Source organism: Podarcis vaucheri (genome assembly GCF_965113315.1).
Source record: "Podarcis vaucheri genome assembly, chromosome: 2".
NCBI classification, from domain to species: Eukaryota; Metazoa; Chordata; class Lepidosauria; order Squamata; family Lacertidae; genus Podarcis; species Podarcis vaucheri.
The window spans coordinates 121608591-121630140 of NC_138760.1; the positions used below are offsets into that span (position 1 = coordinate 121608591).

Below are 21550 nucleotides of genomic sequence, written 5' to 3' on the forward strand. Positions count from 1 at the left end.
GTGTATTCTTGCCACCTCTTCTTGATGTCTTCTGCTTCAGTTAGATCTTTACCACTTTTGTCCTTTATTATGGTAATCTTTGTACGAAATGTTCCTTTCATATTTCCAATTTTCTTGAACAGATCTCTGGTTCTTCCCATTCTGTTGCTTTCCTCTATTTCTTTGCATTGCTCGTTTAAGAAGGCCTTCTTGTCTCTCCTTGCTGTTCTTTGGAAATCTGCATTCAATTTCCTGTATCTTTCACTCTCTCCCTCGCATTTTGCTTGCCTTCTCTCCTCCGCTATTTGTAAGGCCTCGTTGGACAGCCACTTTGCTTTCTTGCATTTCTTTTTCATTGGGATGGTTTTAGTTGCTGCCTCCTGTATAATGTTGCGAGCCTCCATCCATAGTTCTTCAGGCACTCTGTCCAGCAAATCTAAATCCTTAAACCTGTTCCTCACTTCCACTGTGTATCCATAAGGGATTTGGTTTAGATTGTATCTTACCTGTCCAGTGGTTTTTCCTACTTTCTTCAGTTTAAGCTTGAATTTTGCTATAAGGAGCTGATGATCTGAGCCACAGTCAGCTCCAGGTCTTGTTTTTGCTGACTGTATAGAGCTTCTCCATCTTTGGCTGCAGAGAATATAATCAATCTGATTTCGATGTTGCCCATCTGGGGATGTCCATGTGTAGAGTCGTCTCTTGTGTTGTTGGAAAAGCGTGTTTGTGATGACCAGCTTGTTCTCTTGACAGAACTCTATTAGCCTTTGCCCTGCTTCGTTTTGATCTCCAAGGCCAAACTTGCCAGTTGTTCCTTTTATCTCTTGATTCCCTACTTTAGCATTCCAATCCCCTATAATGAGCAGAACATCCTTCTTTGGTGTCACTTCGATAAGGTTTTGTAAGTCTTCATAGAACTGGTCAATTTCAGTTTCTTCAGCACCAGTAGTTGGTGCATAAACTTGGATTACTGTGATGTTAAAAGGTCTGCCTTGGATTCGTATCGAGATCATTCTATCATTTTTGAGACTGCATCCCAGTACAGCTTTCGCCACTCTTTTGTTGACTATGAGGGCCACTCCATTTCTCTTACGGGTTTCTTGCCCACAGTAGTAGATATGGTAGTCATCTGAACTGAATTCGCCCATTCCCGTCCATTTTAGCTCACTGATGCCCAGGATGTCAATATTTATTCTTGCCATCTCATTTTTGACCACATCCAACTTACCCAGGTTCATGGTTCTTACATTCCAGGTTCCTATGCAATATTTTTCTTTACAGCATTGGACTTTCCTTTCGCTTCCATGCATATCCACAACTGAGCGTCCTTTCGGCTTTGGCCCAGCCGCTTCATCAGCTCTGGATCTACTTGTACTTGTCCTCCGCTCTTCCCCAGTAGCATGTTGGACACCTTCCGACCTGAGGGGCTCATCTTCCAGTGTCATAACTTTTATATGCCTGTTGTCTTTGTCCATGGAGTTTTCTTGGCAGGGATACTGGAGTGGCTTGCCGATTCCTACTCCAGGTGGATCACGTTTGGTCAAAACTCTCCACTATGACCTGTTCATCTTGTGTGCCCTGCTCGGCGTAGTTCATAGCTTCCCTGAGTTCTTCAAGCCCCTTCGCCACGGCAAGGCAGTGATCCATGAAGGGGAACAGAACATTACTGGTATGAAAATTTATAGGATTTCAGCAGGAAGTGACAGGACATGGACTGATCAGAAAAGAACCAGTTATGAAGACTGCAAAGCTTTGTGGGCACAAATAGTATTAAAACTGGGATTGCATAGACTTCCCAGATAGCATCATGCGCAGAAATCATCACAAATACACAATAAAAGGAATATGCATAAATCCTGGGAGTGTTTGCATTCTGTGTTGGAGTGGGATGATTGCTGACAGCAACTCTGGGTGAATGTGGGCTGAGGCTGTAGAGCATCTTAGTAAAAAAAGAAAAAGAAAACCCATTCTACCTACTGTTTTAATATATTCAAAGCTGGCATCCATCTTAAGCCAAATCAAAAGTTTGCAATACCTGCTGTGGCTGTAGAGACCGATGCAGGAAAGACATGCAGATGGACCAGGGCGTTTCTTCTGTTGATGCTCCTCCTAGTGGTCATTCCTCCTCTGGCTGCTGCTGTGAATACATGACCTGTCTGTCTGTTTCTAGGCACTGTAATTACCTTCAAGGGAAACAAAATGGCAGGTCGATGTTGCCAGCTTTCATGTCATGTTTGCAGATATCTTTGTAATGCAGAATTGGTCTGCCGTTGGGCCTGGTGCCTGAAACCAGCTACTAGCCAGATCAGATCCCAGAACAGAGCAGGGGATTATTATGTCCAGGCCAGGAAGAAAGAGCAGTCTCCGCTAAGCACTTCTTTCTCAAAGCATTGTGCTTCCCCACAATGCTCGTTATTTGCGTATTCATTCAAAAAGAATTTACATATCACCCCTAAGGAGTACATACTCCCACAGTATACAGGCCTCAGAAGCAATGCAAAGCAACTGAGGCTGCTCAAGACACTGCTAAGCAGCTGTGCAGGTCTGCCAGGATAAAAACAGCAACAGCCAAGCACATCAGCCCTGAGATAGTGAGTCATTTGCACACAGGGAAACTCCCAGACTGAGAACTGAGAAAGTGAAAGTCAGCTGTGCCTTCACTGCGAGGCAGCAGCCAGGGCTGGTTCTGGGGGTCCTGTCCAGGATCTCTTTGCTGAAGCCACTTGTCCCATCTGCCTGGATTGCTTCAAGGATCAAGTGGCCACTGTGTGTGGGCATGATTTCTGCTAAGGCTGTTTGAGCCAGGTTTTTTTGGGGGGGGCATAGCCTTCCTTCCCTCAATGCAGAGAAAAAGCCCAGCCCAAGGAATCTCACCCCAAATTAGAAACTGGAAATGTGGGTGATTTGGACCCCTTCCAATTGCAATTCCTATCATGGCTCTGAAACAGCACTGGTTGCACTGGACAATGATTTGTAGCAGGCGAGGACAGAAGTTTCTCCCGTGCTGTGTAGGCATGGCTCAAAGCAGTTTTTGGTTTGCCCCACTGCTTTCCTTGGGAAAACCCACTGAATTAGAAACAAATGTCAATCCTCAGAAAAACCAATTTATCTTTTCCCCAATTCAGCTGCAAACAGCAAGCAGAGGTGGGTGTTGTTGTGACGTGGGGTTTGTGATTTCAGCTCTCTTGACATAATATGCTGGAGACAGTTCTCTAGCAACACTTCTTTATTAAGCAAACAAGACTGAAGACTGAGGAGGGGAAAGCTACATTTATAGGGACAGGGGACTAGCTAGAAAGGATACATTTTGGAGGGAACAATATCAGGCAATCACAGTCCTGCCTTTTGGAGGAAACCAATAAGACAGAGGATCCAAATACAGCAGCTTAAATGAACCAATAGTAGCTGTACCCTCTGGAACCAAAAGGCAGTTACTTTACGCTAATGCAAATACAGACAATAATAATACAGATATAAAATCCTTTGACTCAATATACAACAGGTGTGACCCCCAAGTGGGTCCCTGGGGTTGGGTCTGTCCGAAAGTGCTTCTTCGATGGCACTATGGATAGGAGGAGGGGAAGAATCAGGGGTCCAAAGCAGGAAGTAAAAAAATAATTCTTTTTCTGCATCCTGAACAAAATGGGTGTGGTGGACCATTCAGACAAAGTTCAAAGCTATCACTTATTAACCAAGCAATGCCACATTTATGATAGCTGATAAAAAGACCTGTTCGGTGGGCAGGAATGGCTTTGTCTTATACAATTATAAATATATGCCAAAGGCCTGTTTTTTCTTATTCTTTTTGAAAAAGAGCCGTTCATGTTTGGGGTGAGATGAGGTGGTGAGCAAATGGGTGTTCTGGTAGGAGGAGAGAAGATGGAGGAGGAGAAGGAAGCTGAGCTCTCCCAGCAGAAGAAAAGAACAGTTGCTGGTTGTCATTACAGCAGTACAAAGTGCACACCCTTTGCCCCTCCCTAAAGAAAGGGGAAGGAGACAGGAGAAAGAACGGCTGGGAAGAAGAAGGAAAGCGAACCCCAGAACTTCTTCTTGATCAAGTACACCATCTCCCTGCCCACAAGATAAACTAGTCTGGGGGTGAGTATCTGACAACCAAACTCCACTGCATGTTCCCAGGCTGCCCTTGGCCCAAGCAGGACTATTTTTCATTCAATTCCCAATGAATACAGAAGAGCCTTTTAACCATTCCTCTTCCTTGCCTTCCACCACCATTTGGCTGAATGTCAAGCACCTATGGGAATGCTGTTAGCTCTGGGAGAGGAGCTCCCATGGGTTTCAATGGAGGTCTTGGCTGGTCACCCAAAGGAGGGCTTGGAGCCCTGCAATGGCTTCTGTCCTTGTCTGTCACCTTGGTGCCATTCCTGGGCCACTCTTGATGCAGCGCCAGGAAAGTGGACCTGCACATGAATGTGAGATTATGTCCCACTCAATGACTGAGGGACCTCTCCACATTTCGTGGAGCTCCATTATTCTTTCTGCTGAATAGTGAATACATGAAGCAGGCAAACATTTCTGAAAAGGTGACCTGTTTTGCTTTAACTTGGCAATTTTAAGGAGGAAGGTTTGTGGGGATGATAAGTTCAATTCTTCAGTGGAGCACATTTTCATTTGACAGACTGCCTTGTTTTAATAGTTATTTTAACTGCTTAACGTGTTTCATCATTTTTTATACATTTTACTTTGTAATGGCTTTGGCTACAGATTTGTTATTTAATTAACAAAATACTGCCTGATTGTAGAAGAACCTCAAAGCAGTTTGTGAAAAAGATAAAAAACCACAATTAAATTATCCCTTAAAAATTAAAACTATAATTTAAAACATACAAAAAGTTAAAACCACAATAGAATTGACTAAAACAAATGAAAAGCCATAGAAATATTGTAATCATCTGGGTTGCCTGGTCTAAATAAGGCATTGAAAAGAAGACTCTGAAGGTGCCTGCTTGGGATCAATAGGAAGGGAGTTCCAATGTTTTCTTGCCACCACACTAAATGATTGAGTTCTGACAGGTATTATGTGGCACCAGTAAAAGTGCCAATTTCTCCAATCGAAGCCGTCAAGTAGGCACATATGGGGTAAGGTGATCTTGTAGGTAAATGATGAATGAGTGTGCAAACAGATTTTTCGTTTGTGTTTTTCAATTGAGTTTCAGGCAGTGGTACTGTTATATGGAAATTAGGGATTGACTTTTAAAGCCTATCTGTCTGTCAAGGGACCCAGGATCCCTTAAGTCCATTATCAGTCAGAGAAGAATGAGTGGAGGGAGGAACCAGTGGGGGAAAGCAAAGAAAGTATTTGATGTCTGCTTCTGTCCTTGTCTGTCACCTCGGTCCCATTCATGGGCCACTGTTGATGCAGCACCAAAAAAGTGGACCTGCACATGAACGTGAGATTGTGTAGAATAGATAAAAACAAATGGAAACTCATAGAAACTTTCTAATCATCTCCAGAACGAATTAAGTTCTTAACCCAAGGTACCACTGTACCAAGCATTTTGCGTTTGTTCAATTGACATCCGACCATTCACACATTGTTTTGGGCCCAGAATGGGGAGAGACTTGCATGCAGTCTGCCATCGTGTGGGATGATGTGGACGGGGTGTTGCCTGTGCAAAAGACACAGAAAATGGTTGCACTTGTAAATCAGACCATGCTCAGAATAATATGTTGGTCCAATATGTTTACAAATCTGCCACTCAGAGATTTGAACAATACATGCTAATTGTTTTTCTGGGGCTTGCCAGAGCATCCTTGGAAATGGTGAAGACCTTGGTGTCAGAGTTTATTGACACAGACTGGCCCCTTTTCAAATACATTGATTTGCAAGTATAAAGCTTTGCCAGGCTGTGGAGGAATGATTTTACCAAGAACTTCCTGCTAGCTATATGGAGGGGGCCCACAGTTCAGCTGGGGGCTAAAGATGGCCTCGCTCTTGCTTTGTGAATTGTCTAAATTTTATACACTCAAATAAAGTAACTAGTTTTTCAGGGAATATTTCCTAATTTTTTGAAGGCCGGAGGTTTGGTTTTCTCTGGTGAGTATGTGCCTATTATCTGCGTTTACCTTAAAAATTGTATATCAGGACCAATTGCGGAGGATACATCGCATAAGAAAATGAAAGGCAATTAGTTTTACTGGAAGGGTGTGGAAACTCTTAATACTAAATACTTAATACTTAATACTAAATAGTTTTTACCTTGCAGGCATTTGTTCCCCTGCCAGTGTGGTGTAGTGGTTAAGAGCGGTAGTCTCGCAATCTGGGGAACCGGGTTCGCTCCCCCGCTCCTTTACATGCAGCTGCTGGGTGACCTTGGGCCAGTCACACTTCTCTGAAGTCTCTCAGCCCCACTCACCTCACAGAGTGTTTGTTGTGGGGGAGGAAGGGAAAGGAGACTGTTAGCCGCTTTGAGACTCCTGAAGGGGAGTGAAAGGCGGGATATCAAATCCAAACTCTTCTTCTTCTTCTTCTTCTTCTTCTTCTTCTTCTTCTTCTTCTTCCTGCTGCCTCTCATCTCAACAAAGCCACAGACTCTTCCTCTATCATGGCCTCATCCTCATCCACGGATGTGGGAGAAGAAGCCACATGCCCCATCTGCAGGGAGTATCTGACAGACCCTGTGACCTTGGACTGTGGCCACAACTTCTGCCGGGGCTGCATTGTAAAGTATTTTGACACATGGGAACCAATGCAGGTTGGGGACTTGGAGTGTCCCGTCTGCAAAGCCCGGATGCAGAGAGGGAGTTTCCGCCGCAATTGGCAGCTGGGAAATCTAGTGGAAAAAATTAAATTCATGGCACCAAATGAAGGGGGAAAGGATCTGTGTAAGAGACACAAGGAAAAACTCCACTTGTTCTGCAAAGAAGATGAAGAATTGGTTTGTTTCGTTTGTGAGCAATACCCAGAACATAAATTGCACACTGTGGTTCTCAAGGAAGAGGCTGCCCAGGAATACGAGGTAGGAAGTCATTTTGACACTTGCTAACGCAATCCTTTCATATCTCCTTTGTGTCTGTGTCTGTGTGCAGGATATGCTGTCAATGTGGCTGTAAAGGAAACATAATAAATTACTAATCTGCACCTTAATGTGAATCAGAAATAGGGCCTGGTCTCTGTGCTATGCAAAACAAAACAAAAACTTTGTTTTGCTTCAAAAGCAACTTTTAAAAATGTGATTTTGTTTTTTAAAGCACCATTTTTTCTCCTTTTGTGTGAAAGGGCTCCTGTGTAATGTAACGTAACATACAGCAAAAAAATAAATAAAAAATCCCTAGACCCTCCCAGAGCAATGATCAGAAAAAAATGTAATAGTAGGGGGCCACACACTACAAATATATGTATAATACTGAAGCTCCCGACCTCCAGTTCTAATCAAATCTGATATTTTGCATTCTCTTTAGACACTCATCTGTGATCGCCTGGAGCATCTGAAGAAAGAGAAAGAGAAAATTCTGGCTTATGAAGCAAAAATAGGAGAAGAAAGCAACAGCCTGTTTGTAAGTGTCACATTGACTACTAAGAGATCCAAGTATACTTGAAGGACCAAGGCTGGATCTATAGTTATATGTAGTACACCATTAAAAAATAGCTCTGAGTGCAGTTTCTCGTTGGGACCGATCACAGCTCTACAGGAGTCACCTGGGGTCACATGTTTATAATGCATATATAAGGTTTTAATCAGTCCAGTGTAGCTGAATCCCAAGTCAAGATGTAGTCCCATTCCTGAGTGATTTACCATAACATTGAAGGTCATCCAAAAGACTCTGGCCTCCTCCTTTCCTCTTTCTACCTTCCTCTTGCAGAAATTAACAGAAACTGAGAGGCAGAATACACTGGAGAAGTTCAGCCAACTGCGGCGGTTTCTGAAAGCACAAGAAAACTGTCTGCTGAATGAGATAGAAGCGATAGAGGAGGAGATCGCAAGAAAAAGAGTTGAGCACCTGGCCACACTCTCCGAGGAACTCTCCTCTCTTGAAAGGAGCATCCAGGAGATGGAGGAGAAGAGTCAGCAGCCAGCGAGTGAACTCCTGCAAGTAAGATGGTGGCAGGAACAGCCCAAAGTTCCTATCTAATGGTATAACCACACTTACCTTTTGCTGCACTCTTTCCAGGCACAAGTCTGTGCTTTCCTGGTCACTATCCAAGCCTTCTTCTTTTTGCCCCAGTCTTTGCCCACAAAAACTTGCTCTTTAAAGCTGAAGCACAACCATTGACAAATGGGGTTTTCTGTGCATTGCTGTTTGGCCCAATTCAGCTTTAAGGAGCAGGTTTTGACAGGGAAAGCTCCGTAGGAGGAAAAGGGGGAATTCTCGGACACGGAGCTTTACAGGATGGACCAGGTTGGACCAAAGGGGGAGGGACAGAGAAGGAGGTCAGGTAGAATGGGCTGCTGTCAAATGGGGCACAGAGTTGGGGCTTGCATCTCTGAGCAGGAGTGCAGAAAAGGGAGGGCAAGGGGGGGCCTTAGCCCAGGCACATGATTTTGAGGGGGTGCGATTTTGAGGGGGAGGATCCCACCCTGCCTGGTGCCAGGGGTCTTGCCACCACACCCCTGGCCCCCTCACAGAATGGCAGTGTTGGGGGAAAGCACTAGCCAAGGGCTGCATCAGAAACCTGATATGGGAAGGTGGGGTAAGTTAAAAGCATCTTGGTTAGATTATCCTTGAGAGCCAGTGTGGTGTACTGGTTAAGAGTGGTAGTCTCGCGTCCCCGCTCCTCCACATGCAGCTGCTGGGTGAACTTGGGCTAGTCACACTTCTTTGAAGTCTCTCAGTGTGCTGGTCCCAGGGGCTAACCGAGAGGCAAGGTACAAGTTCAGTCCAAGGTCGACGGTGCAATATGACGGCAGTCCATAGAAGTCGAAGCTGGCTGCAGGGCAGGGCATCGGGTGAGGTCAGGAGCTCCGGCAGGGAAGCAGGTCAGGGATCAGGCTGGAACCGACAACCAACGATGTTGCTCCCACAACTTGGGACTAGGGCTGGCTGGCTTTTATCTCCCCCGAGGCATAGGGCGGACCCGATCCTCAGGTGACTTGCCTCTCCTGGCCTGGAGGCGAGCACTCCTCCTGCGGGAACTTAGTTCCCTCTGCCTCTCTGCCCTGAGCCTCTGCAGCTCAGGAGAGGCTGGAGAGTTACCAGACCCAGAGGCAACCTCAGCTTCCTCTGACGGGGCTGAGAGTGGAGCACCTGCAGGCAATGGGTCCTCCATCCCCTCAGAATCCAGAGCAGACTCAGCTGATGCCTGCACCTGAGGATCCAGCACATGTGAGGACCCTTCAGGCTCATGCCCTAGCCCCAGCTCAGCTGGTTCTGGAGGCGGTGAATCCTGTGCAGGCTGGGATTCCTCAGGTTCAGTCTCCAAATCCAATGCCCAGGCCATCACACTCAGCCTCACAGAGTGTTTGTTGTGGGGGAGGAAGGGAAAGGAGAATATTAGCTGCTTTGAGACTCCTTCAGGTAGTGATAAAGTGGGATATCAAATCCAAACTCTTCTGCTTCTGCTGCTGCTGCTTCTCTTCCTTGGAATCCCTTCCAACACTACAATCCTATGATTCTATGAGAAGCAAAGATCAGTGCAATAAGCATGACGATACTGCCAAGGTTTTTGGTTTTGTTTCTTACTCTTCCTCTCTCGGTTGACTTGAGGGAATTGAAAAGCTGACAGAAAAGTATGGATAATTTTATTTGGCAAAGTAAGTTTCCCAGAGTGGATAATGTTAATATGCAAACTGTCCCACAGAAGAGAGGATTGGCAGTACCTGATTTAGCTAAGTAGTGTGAAGCTGCTTGGCTAACTTTGTTAAAGTTAAAGATATCTCAGAAAAAGGAACTCTTTCAGTTGGAAGAGTTGTCCATAAATTCCCCACTGGCCAAGATACTAGGGATACCTAGGAAAGACAGAGGAGATCTCATGAATTTTCATCAGAACATTTAAAATAAAAAAGTACTGAAGATGGGAAAATAATGGAGAGAAACCAGAATTGTTAGATGCATCCATACCTATCCAGAACTTTGGCATATGCTAGGCAAATTCACCCCAGAGGGCATCCATTGCAGGGGCTGATGGGTCTTAATTATAGGGCCTGTGCTGGGCAGTGAATTCCATTCTGACTTTCCTCTTTTCCCTTCTAGGATGTTAGAAGAACTTTGCAGAGGTAAGAGGATCCTGCTCATCTCCAGTAATATCACTCCCTGAAACTTCACAGGTAAACTAGGAAATAATATAATATGAAGATTATAAAGTGGAATAGAAATGAAATGAATACTAATGTGGGACTATTCCACAGAGTCCCATGCAGTTACCTGTCACCTGTGGGGCTGAAAATGGGGAGCAGAAGTTGGGGTGTTTTCCATGTTCCTGAACATATCCCAGCTGCAATATGTAACTTCAAGGTGTCACTTGGGTTCATGATAAGAGGATGATGTTGTTTAGTCGTGTCTGACTCTTCGTGACCTCATTGACCAGAGCATGCCAGGATAGAAGGAACATTTCACTTTTGTCAACAACAGCAACCATCTTTAACTCCTCCACGTCTTTCTTGCATGTTGTAGGCAATGCAGCTGAAATGGAAAAACTCTGAGGGAGGATGGTATCACTTGACTTTATTTTATTTCTCCATTTGAGTGGATGTAAGTGAAGAGATTCAGACAAAGGGCTGCTCCTTTGGCCTTCAGTTGTCTGGCTTTGGAGTCCCTAGTAAGGAGGAATCTTCCCCCTCTGTGACTCCATTCCTCTGTCTCTCCCTTTTGGCTTTCTACAGTTTCTTTGCTCCTCTCCATTCCTTTCTTTTGCTGCCCTCAGAAATTCTGGATTTGAAATGGGTTAACATGTCTTTTTCCCATCAGGTGTGAGCGAAGCAGGACATCTGAAAATCCACTGACTTTCTCACTAGAATTGAAGAGGAAGATCTCAACATTCAGGGCTGCAAATCCCTTTCTATATGTTGAGATGGAGAAAATAAAAGGTAATGAAGAATGGCTGCAGGGATTTTATTAGTCCAAAATAGCTTATGAAGTGAAAATTTTGTTGCAAAGTTATAAAAGTCTATTTCTCAAACTTTATATCTCTTTGTTTCTTTAGATGCTCTGTTATCCGGATTGCTTCAGAAAGGTAAATTTTGGATGAAGGACCAAATTCAAGGTGGGGTTGGGGACTGGTATTTCAATGGGATTGTGATCTGTCCTGTGCTTTGTGTTATTCTAAGAGAGGGAGAAGTAGTACCTGCATATAATATTTTGGATTGAGACAGGAAAACATTGTGCTCCAAGCGGGTTAGTGTGTTTGCAGCCTAATTCCTCTCCTTCCCCCTTTGCTTTTACTGGATTCTTTGATCTTCTCCACATTAAACATGATTGGAATGCTAATTGGCACTTTTGCTCTATTCTAATTAAACAAGTAGTCCACACACCCAAAACACTATATTTATTTGAATGTAATGTGCATCATTATGGTCAAATTACATTGCAAAAATTAGGATACCCATTACATTTGATTGCACATTTACATTCACCCGCAAATACCTTTTTTGGTTTCAAGGTATTGAAAATTGAGGTGCGCATTAGATTTGATAGCACATTAGAGTCATGTAAATATGGTACCTGAATTTATCTATGAGGAGCAACTTCATTCTCCATTCATCCAGGAGGCTTCCCTGTTGCATTTTCCCCTGTCTTCTAATTTGTTGGTTTTAATCATGCTGATTATTTAGCAACAGGATAATTGCACCCAGAGCTACCCTTCTTCTACTTTTTAATTTGGCCTCAATCCCCTATTCAACAAGGACCCTCAATATCTCCTTAGATTCTGGAACTCATTAGGCACGGATTGCTGTCAGCTTTTAAAATATCATATTTTATAAAATCCAGACTCAAAATTTTATAAATCGTAGTCAAATAGCCTTTAGCCTGCTTTAGGACAACAAATGTGTGTGTAGTGGTATTGTGGTTGTTAAAAAAACAATGCTGGAGGCTCACTAGGGAATTACCGTATTTTTCGCCCTATAGGACGCACTTTCCCCCCTCCAAAAATGAAGGGGAAATGTGTGTGCATCCTATGGGGCGAATGCAGGCTTTCGCCAAAGCCTGGAGAGCGAGAGGGGTCAGTGCGCACCAACCCCTTTTGCTCTCCAGGCTTCAGGAAGCTATCCGCAAGCCGTGGGAACCCACGGGAGTTCCCCGCAGGCTCCCACGGCTTGCGCAGTGCTGCCTCTTATCCCGAAGCCCCGGCACGCTGAGCAGTCGCACCGGGGCTTCGGGTAGCTCTGCGCAAGCTGCGGGAGCCCTCCCCCGGCTTGCGCAGTGCTGCCTCTTATCCCGAAGCCCCGGCGCGCTGAGCAGTCGCACCGGGGCTTCGGGTAGCTTTGTGCAAGCCGCGGGAGCCCTCCCCCGGCTTGCACAGTGCTGCCTCTTATCCCGAAGCCCCAGCGCACTGAGCAGTCGCACTGAGGCTTCGGGTAGCTCTGCGCAAGCCGCAGGAGCACTCACCCGGCTTGCGCAGAGCTGCCTCTTATCCCAAAGCCCCGGCGCACTGAGTAGTCACGCCGGGGCTTCGGGTAGCTCTGCGCAAGCCGCAGGAGCACTCACCCGGCTTGCGCAGAGCTGCCTCTTATCCCAAAGCTTATCCCAAAGCTATCGCACCGGGGCTTCGGGATAAGAGGCGGCGCTGCACAAGCCGGGGGAGGGCTCCTCCGGCTTGCGCAGAGCTGCCTGTTCTGGCGGCTGGGGTCAGGGGAAGCTTGGGCTTCCCCCGCCCCAGCCTCGTGCCTTGGGGGGGGGATGATTTTTTTTCTTTATTTTCCCCCCCCCAAAAAAAGCTAGGTGCGTCTTTTGGGCCGGTGCGCCCTATGGGGCGAAAAATGCGGTAAATCTGTTAGGTTGCCTAATAGGATACCCTCCCCAGATTTCAATGTAAGACTCAGTCCTGAATGCAAGGAATGAAGCCCCATTTATCTAAGAGGGAATCTGGTTCCTGGAGTGATTCTTGGATCCGGATGCCCCATTCCATCTCTTGACTGATTCTGCCTCTCTTTTCTTCATTTGCCTCCCAACAGCAAATGTCACTCTGTTACTTGACACTTGACTGTTACTTGACTGTTATTCTACTGGAATACAACATATATAAGGGAGAAGAAATTTAAAATACATACAAGCTATTAATACAAATGAATTAACAGAATTTAAATCATGTTTACATTACCATGATTAAAATCAAGCATTAGCAGGATCTCAAATTACATAGGGAACACTCTCCAAAATAAAATAAGAATGTATTCAGTTCCTCTTTGTGATTTCCTTGCAGTCACACCTTTGGGTTCTGTGCCTGTGCAGAGCTTAGGGTTGCTATAAAAAGGACCATTTTGGTGGGGACTCCACTCCATCTTGCAGGCAAATATACAGCAAATTTATAATTTGTTTTTCTTCTTCATTATTATTATTATTATTATTATTATTATTTGTCAGAGCTGCTACCAGATCCCAGCTCACATAGGACCACGCTAGCCAGCGTTCACTTTATAAGAGTCTTTATTGAGTTACAGGTTTCATTTCCGAACTGCAGCGTGCAGCTCTACGTCTTCTACGCTAGACCGACGAAGACCCGTCTGAGTCTCCGCCTCTTGCACACCAGCTTAATACCCTAGCCTTGCTCCACCTCCTACGTCTCTCTTTCCGTCTCTGGGTCCCTCTGCCCCCCTGGGTCTCCTCCCTCCTCGACTCTTCCGAGGCTGAAGACCCCCCGGAGCCTTCTGCCTCCTTGCGGCGGGCTTTAGGACCTGGCTCCCTCTCCGGGCTGCTTACTGCTCCAGCTTCCGCTGCATTTGAACTTGGCGCGAGCGCCCAACCTTCTACCTTCCTCTTGACCGTTTCCTCGCTCCCTGATGTGGGCGTGACCACTCCTGACTCATGCCCTCCCTCCTGCTGAAAGCCTCCGGAACCCGATGCCTGGTCCCCTTTCTCCCCGCTGCTCCCAGCTGGGCACGTTGGTCCCGACTTCCAGCTGCTGCTCTCTGATTCTCCTCTGGCCCCTTCTTCCTGGGGTGTCCCCCTGTGTTCCCCCCTTGCTCTGACCACTGGGGCCCCTTTCTGGGAATCCTCTGACTCACTGGAAAGGCTCGGGGATCTCGGGTCGTCATCATCACTCATCCTTCCTTCATCTTCCTCCCCCTCGCTCTCTGTTTCCTCCCTTTCCTGCGTCTCTGCTCCTGAACCCCTGACATCCATCCCCCCCTCGAAGCCCCCCCTCCCCCCTCCCCGCTTTCAGGTGTGGGTGCTGGGTGCTCCATCGTCACGGGAGTGAATGCCGGATACAGTTCGCTCCCCGTGGCTGGCCGCCAACTGAAGACCTCCGGTTCTCTCTCCTCGCGTTCGTCGACGCTGATCTGCTCCGCTTCCATTTCTGTGCCGCCGTGCTTGAACCCAAGATCCTCCCCGAACACGTCCATGTCAGTCTCTGCGTCGGTCTCTCTTGCGTCCGTCGCTCGACTTGGCATCCTCAGCCACTTCTGGCGCCACTGCTCCTCCGGTCGATCGTCCCACCAATACGAGGTGTCCGATGCCGAACCCGCTGGTGACCCTTCCGGGGAACGTGTGTCCAGTGCGGGTTCCCCGTCTGAGTCGAACCCGTGGAACGTGCTTGATGAAAGCGTGGGGGTGAAAAGCCAGTCGTCGAAGAAGCCGGCTGGCATGGGTCTGTGTGGGAAGAGGGCATGAAATTCGTCCTTTAGCAGAGGTTCGTCCAACGCGTAGTCGTGCACCCAGCTATTGGCACTGGCCCGGGTGCCCTCTCTGGCTAGGAGGTATTCTACTCCCTCTTCCCCCCATCTGGAGTCCAAAATCTCCGTGACTTCGTTGATGGGGTCCTGCTGTGGCAACCCCTCCGGCTCTGTCCCCTCCCGGAGCGGACTCGGTGCTGTTCCTGGCTCCTGGAATCTGTGAGGCGCCCTGTAGGGAGTGAGCACCGATTTGTGGAACACCGGATGCATTCTGGAACCCTCCGGAAGCGCCAGCCGGAAAGCCACCGGGTTGATCTGTGCTTCGACTTGGTAGGGACCGAGTTGCTTGTGCCCCAGCTTCTTCTTAGCTAACGATCTGGTCGGCACTGCGTGGGCTGCCAACCAGACCCAGTCTCCCACTCGGATCTCTTCGCCAACCCGCCTGTGCTTGTCAGCTTGCACCTTGTATGCGTGCTTAGCTAGCTCCAGCTGTCGTCGGAGTTGATCGTGGACCTCCTGCAACTCTGACGCGAAGGCGTCCGCCGTCTGTGGTTCCCCTTCCCCTACTCTTTCCAGTCCCGGGAAGGTTTTGGGATGTCTCCCGTTGTTGGTGAAGAACGGCGTCACCCCTGTGGACACGTGCTTCGTGTTGTTGTAGGCGAACTCGGCGAGCGGCAGGTAATCCACCCACGTCGCAGGCTGTTGATTGGCATAGCATCTCAGGTACTGCTGCATGATGGCATTGACTCTCTCCGCTTGCCCGTTGGTCTGCGGGTGTCTCGCTGATGCCAGGTTGATCTTGACGTTCAGGAAACCCATCAGCCTCTGCCAGAAATTCGAGATGAACTGGCGCCCGCGGTCGGACAGTATAGACCGTGGCAGACCGTGCACTTTGAACACGTGATCTATGAACAGTTTGGCGGTTTGTTCCGCCGTGGCCACCTTCGCACACGGAATGAAATGTGCCATCTTGGTGAACAAGTCCACCACCACTAGTACAGCTGTCTTGCCTCTCGAGCTGGGTAGATCCGTGACAAAGTCCAGGGCCACCCTCTCCCACGGTTCAAACGGCGTTTGCAGCGGTTCCAGCAGTCCCGCTGGCGGTTTGTGCACCGGCTTGGCCCTCTGGCAGGTGTCGCACCTCGCGACGTAGTCCGCGACTTCCCCTCTCAGTCTGGGCCACCAGAAGTCCCTTGTGACTAATTCCACCGTTTTTTCAGTGCCAAAGTGTCCGGCCGTGGGTGCGTCGTGCAACTGTTGCAGTACCTTGGTGCGAAGTTCGTCTCCCGGCACGTAGATGGCCCCTTTACGTATGAGCAAGCCGTCTCGTATCTGGAACTCTTTGCTCTTCGCCGTGCCCCTGTGCACCTCTGCCATCTTCTCTTGCGCGAATGAGTCCTGCAAGGCACGCCGCACTGCATCCAGGTCTACTGTAGCTGAGGCGCACGCCCACGCTGTTGGCGCGAAGATGTGCATGGCCGCCGCTGGCGTCGTCTCTTCGAGGTATTGCGGCTTTCGGGACAGTGCATCCGCCATGACGTTGGTGTCGCCTGGGACGTACTCTATTCGGAAGTCGAAGTCCGCAAAGAACTCAGACCAACGTATCTGCCTCTGGTTCAGGAACTTCGCCGTGCGCCAGTGCTCCAGATTCTTGTGGTCCGTGCAGACTTGCACTGTGTGCTTGGCGCCGATCAGGAAATGCCTCCACGCCTTGAACGCTGCATGAATGGCCAGCAACTCCCTGTCCCAGATGGTGTAGTTCTGCTCCGACTTGCTGAGCTTCCTGGAGTAGAACGCTCCCGGCCTCCAGACCCCCTGCGGGTCTCGCTGCAGCAGGACAGCTCCCACGGCCCTGTCGGACGCGTCCGTCTCTACCCGCATCGGTCTGCTGGGGTCGATATGCAGCAGTTGCTCTTCCGACGCGAAGAGACGCTTGAGTGCTTGAAAGGACTGCTCCGCCTGCTCCGTCCAGATGAACTTCTTTTTCTTGGAGCTGAGCGTGTCCGTAATGGCCGCCGTCTGCATCGCGAACCCCTTGATAAATTTACGATAGAAGTTGGCAAAGCCGACAAACCGCTGGACTTCCTTCCGGTTGCGCGGGCTCTTCCAATCCAATACCGCACGAACCTTGGCGCTGTCCATGGCTAGCCCCTTGTCCGACAACTTGTATCCCAGGAAATCCACCTCCGTTGTGTCGAACTGGCACTTCTCCAGCTTGGCGTACAGTCTATGCTGCTTCAGCCTACTCAGCACCTCCCGAACGTCTTGGTCGTGCGCTTGCTGCGATTCAGAGAATATCAGGATGTCATCCAGGAAGCAGACGCACTTCTTGTAGAGGAGCCCCGCCAACACGTGATGCATGAAAGCTTGAAAACAGTGGGAACCATTTTGTAATCCGAACGGCATAACTCTGTATTCGTAGGTGCCCAGAGGCGTGAACATGGCTGTCTTCCACTCATCGCCCTCCCGCATGCGGATGAGGTTGTACGCCCCTCACAAGTCCAACTTGGTGAACACGCGTCCCTTGCGCACCGTCGCTAGGAGGTCGTCGATCCTGGGCATGGGGAAATCAGAGGGCTTGGTCATCTTGTTTAAGATGCGAAAATCAACTACAAGTCTTTTTTGGGGCGTGTCTTTCTTCTTCACGAAGAAAACGGGACTGCCCCCCACTGCCTTGGACTCTCGGATGAAACCGCGTTCCAAATTGTGATCTATGAACTGCTTGAGTTCCTGTAGTTCGTCCTCAGACATGGAATACAGCTTCCCTTTCGGCAGCGTCGCCCCCGGTAGGAGGTCAATCTTGCAGTCATATGGCCGGTGAGGGGGTAGCTTGTCCGCCTCCTTCTCGCAGAAGACCTCCAAAAAGTCTGTGTATTTGTGGGGGACCGCTTGCAGCGTTCCCAACTGCAGCTGTGATTCCTCTTCCTCTCCCTCCTGCCTGGGCAGGATGCAGTGTTCTGCACAATAAGAAGAGCCGAAGATCAGCTGTCGCTGGTACCAAGCCAGCGTCGGACTGTGTCTGTCCAGCCAACTCATGCCCAAGACAATGGGTGTGTCCGACAGTCGGGTGACATTAAAACTGATGACTTCCCTGTGGTTACCAATTCGCATCACCATTGGCGGCGTCTGCTGTACCACCTGTCCCCCTAGCAACTCCCTGCCATCCACTGTGACGACTTGCAGGGGCAGTGTGGCAGGCAGTAGCTGTATGGCGTGCCGATCCACAAAATCTTGCCCTATAAAGTCTGCATTGCTGCCAGAGTCCACAGTAATTGGCACGTCTATTGTGAGTCCATTGGGCAGCTGTAGCGATGCGGTGAGCTGCACCACGGGTTTGGGCGGGAGGGGGTCTGTGGGCTGCAAAATCTCTGGGGACTGCTTCACTGATTCGTCTGGCTGGGCCCCAGTACCTCTGTCTCCAGCCAGACATCGTCGTTTCCCTGCTGAGGTTCTCTGTGTTGCGTCGCTGCAGTCACCGTTGCAGAGGCTGCAGTGTGCTTGTAGTTCCTCTGGGGACACTCTTTCGCCATGTGTTGAGGGCTGTCGCAGATGTAGCACTTCCGGTTCCCTCTAGGAGGCTTAGTTTTGACTGCTCCCGGTGCTAGGGCTCTGGTTGCTGACTGAGCCCTGGCACCTCCCACCTCCATAGGTTCCGCTCCCCCTCCTGGCGGAGGCGTGGATTGCGCACGCGCTGCTTCTCTGGGAACGAAGGAGAAACTTCTCGCTGCTTCGCGCCCACTCCGTCCTTCGTCCCTGCTCCACGGACGTTCTTCCAGCCTCACTCCAACAGCCAGCGCCCTCTGGACCACCTCCTGCGTGCTCCGGGGCCTCTCCCCCCTCGCAATTTCGTCTTTAACTGCGCTGCTCAGACCTTCCCAGAACAGGTCTCGGACTGGAGGTGAATCCCTGTCCCATTCTAGAGCACTGACCAATGCAAAAAAGCGGGCGTGATACTGCCTTACACTGGCCCTCCCCTGTTTCAGTCCATGTATTTCTCTTCGAGCAATATCCACGTCTATGCTGGATAAAAAGCACGCATCCATCGCTTTGATAAAAGCATCTGCGCTCTGAAGCGCCGGATCCTTATCTCTCCATAAATTTCGTAGCCACGCTTTAGCATCCCCATGCAAATGGGATAGGATAAACCCCACCTTCTCTTCCTCATCTCTAAAGTCCTTTGCCAGCAGTTGCAGTGCGCACAGTACGTCTGCTCGAAAATTGGGGTACTGTTGTAAATTCCCATCGAAGTGAGGTACAAGACCGCCTGTTCTCCTTGCCAACCCAACCCCCTCAGGTCTGGGTCCCGTTTGCCCTTGCTTCGTAAACGCGTCAAACCTGGCTTGGAGATCCCTGTAGGCGGCCGCTGCATCGTCCTCCCTCTTCTTGGATGCTAATATCTCTGCGTTCAAGTGTGATACTGCCTGTTGCAGAGCTGTAAGTTGCTGTTCGGCCGTCATCTCAGCCAACTCTTGTGAGCTTGCTCACAGACACCAATCTTCCCTCCCTCGCTGCGTCTGCTCCCGCTGCGAGGTGTCAGGTGTCCGAAGGGTACGGAGACGGGTCTTACTGTCAGAGCTGCTACCAGATCCCAGCTCACATAGGACCACGCTAGCCAGCGTTCACTTTATAAGAGTCTTTATTGAGTTACAGGTTTCATTTCCGAACTGCAGCGTGCAGCTCTACGTCTTCTACGCTAGACCGACGAAGACCCGTCTGAGTCTCCGCCTCTTGCACACCAGCTTAATACCCTAGCCTTGCTCCACCTCCTACGTCTCTCTTTCCGTCTCTGGGTCCCTCTGCCCCCCTGGGTCTCCTCCCTCCTCGACTCTTCCGAGGCTGAAGACCCCCCGGAGCCTTCTGCCTCCTTGCGGCGGGCTTTAGGACCTGGCTCCCTCTCCGGGCTGCTTACTGCTCCAGCTTCCGCTGCATTTGAACTTGGCGCGCGCGCCCAACCTTCTACCTTCCTCTTGACCGTTTCCTCGCTCCCTGATGTGGGCGTGACCACTCCTGACTCATGCCCTCCCTCCTGCTGAAAGCCTCCGGAACCCGATGCCTGGTCCCCTTTCTCCCCACTGCTCCCAGCTGGGCACGTTGGTCCCGACTTCCAGCTGCTGCTCTCTGATTCCCCTCTGGCCCCTTCTTCCTGGGGTGTCCCCCTGTGTTCCCCCCTTGCTCTGACCACTGGGGCCCCTTTCTGGGAATCCTCTGACTCACTGGAAAGGCTCGGGGATCTCGGGTCGTCATCATCACTCATCCTTCCTTCATCTTCCTCCCCCTCGCTCTCTGTTTCCTCCCTTTCCTGCGTCTCTGCTCCTGAACCCCTGACATTATTATTATTATTATTATTATTATTATTATTATTTATTTTATATCCTGCCTTTTCGCCTGACTTATGGATAAAAATAAGAACAGCTAAAACATATGGTGGAAAGCAATAACATAAAACAATATTTTTTTCATTGTATACCAATTAAAACAATTATACCTGAAGGAGTGTCTCCACCTCCGTCGTTCTGCTTAGACACTGAGGTCCAGCGCTGAGGGCCTTCTGGCGCTTCCCTCGCTGCAAGAAGCCAAGTTACAGGGAACCAGGCAGAGGGCCTTCTTGGTAGTGGCACCCGCCCTGTGGAACGCCCTCCCACCAGATATCAAAGAGAAAGTACAGTGGTACCTCAGGTTAAGTAGTTAATTCGTTCCGGAGGTCCGCTCTTAACCTGAAACACTTCTTAACCTGAAGCACCACTTTAACTAATGAGGTTTCCCGCTGCCGGAGCACGATTTCTGTTCTCATCCTGAAGCAAAGTTCTTATCCCAAGGTACTATTTCTGGGTTAGCGGAGTCTGTAACCTGAAGCGTATGTAACCCGAGATACCACTGTACCAAACTTTTAGAAGACATCTGAAGGCAGCCCTGTTTAGGGAATCTTTTAATGTTGAGTAAAATAGAACAAAAAGAAGTATTTAGAAACCCACAGGGAAGGTCTTTATTCTGTGGTTAGTCTGGGAGAAAGAGGGGAGGGTTCCTGAATGGAACATGAGGAAGTCCCATTTATCTGAGAGGGAATCTGCTTTTTGGTGTTATTTTGGATCAGGGTGTCTGTCTCTGACCCTTGACTGGTTCTGTCTCTCTTCTCTTTTCCTCATCTTCTCTCAACAGCAAATGTCACTCTGGATCCAGACACAGCCAATCCCTGGCTCATCCTGTCCGAGGATCGGAAAAGTGTGAGAAATAGAAGCAAACGTCAATTCCTGCCCAATAATCCTGAGAGATTCAACAACTGGCCTTGTGTGTTGGGATGTGAGGGATTCACAGCAGGTAGACATTTCTGGGAAGTCACTGCAGAAAGTGGAGAATGGTGGGTTGTAGGGGTTGCCAGGAAGTCTGTGGAGAGAAAGGGCTACTTCTCCTTAAGCCCTGAGAGAGGCATTTGGGCTGTGGAGAAGTGTAGAGGTGTGTACAATGCCTGCACCTCCCCTTGTTGCTCTCCTCTGTCCCTGAGTGAGGAGCCCAGGAGCATCCGGGTGACTCTGGACTATGAAGGGGGATGTGTGTCTTTTTCTGACACTGACTCAGGGGCTGAACTCTACACATTCTCAGGAGCCTCGTTCTCTGGGGAGACCCTCCTCCCTTACTTTTTTCTGTGGCGAAATGAAACCCACCTCAGGATCTCCTGTTAAGAGGAGAATTGACATCTTTGCAGATGCCCTGTGAGAGGAGTCATTCCAGTCACACTTGGAGGAAACAACAAAACAAAATCTGGGATTTTCTTTTCCCTCCGCTTTCCCAGAATTCCCTCTGCAGTGGAGTCCTTAAAGAGAGGGAAACACTTTAACTGTCCCAGTAAA

The 21550-nt window shown here is 49.0% G+C and overlaps 1 protein-coding gene and 1 long non-coding RNA gene across 2 annotated transcripts in view; both read left to right on the plus strand.

The window, feature by feature from the left end:
• LOC309526193 (uncharacterized protein) overlaps positions 1-21550 on the plus strand; it is a 65777-nt gene that overhangs the window by 25612 nt on the left and 18615 nt on the right. The window contains exons 4-8 of the mRNA XM_082212108.1: positions 7801-8031; positions 10129-10151; positions 10843-10961; positions 11078-11137; positions 20862-21377. Coding sequence (XP_082068234.1) covers positions 7801-8031; positions 10129-10151; positions 10843-10961; positions 11078-11137; positions 20862-21377 — 949 coding nt within the window. The remainder of the gene's footprint in view (positions 1-7800; positions 8032-10128; positions 10152-10842; positions 10962-11077; positions 11138-20861; positions 21378-21550) is intronic.
• On the plus strand, positions 2407-5308 carry LOC309525396. Its single transcript, XR_014216220.1, has 3 exons — positions 2407-3127; positions 3482-4520; positions 5214-5308. It is a non-coding gene; the product is annotated as an uncharacterized lncRNA (long non-coding RNA).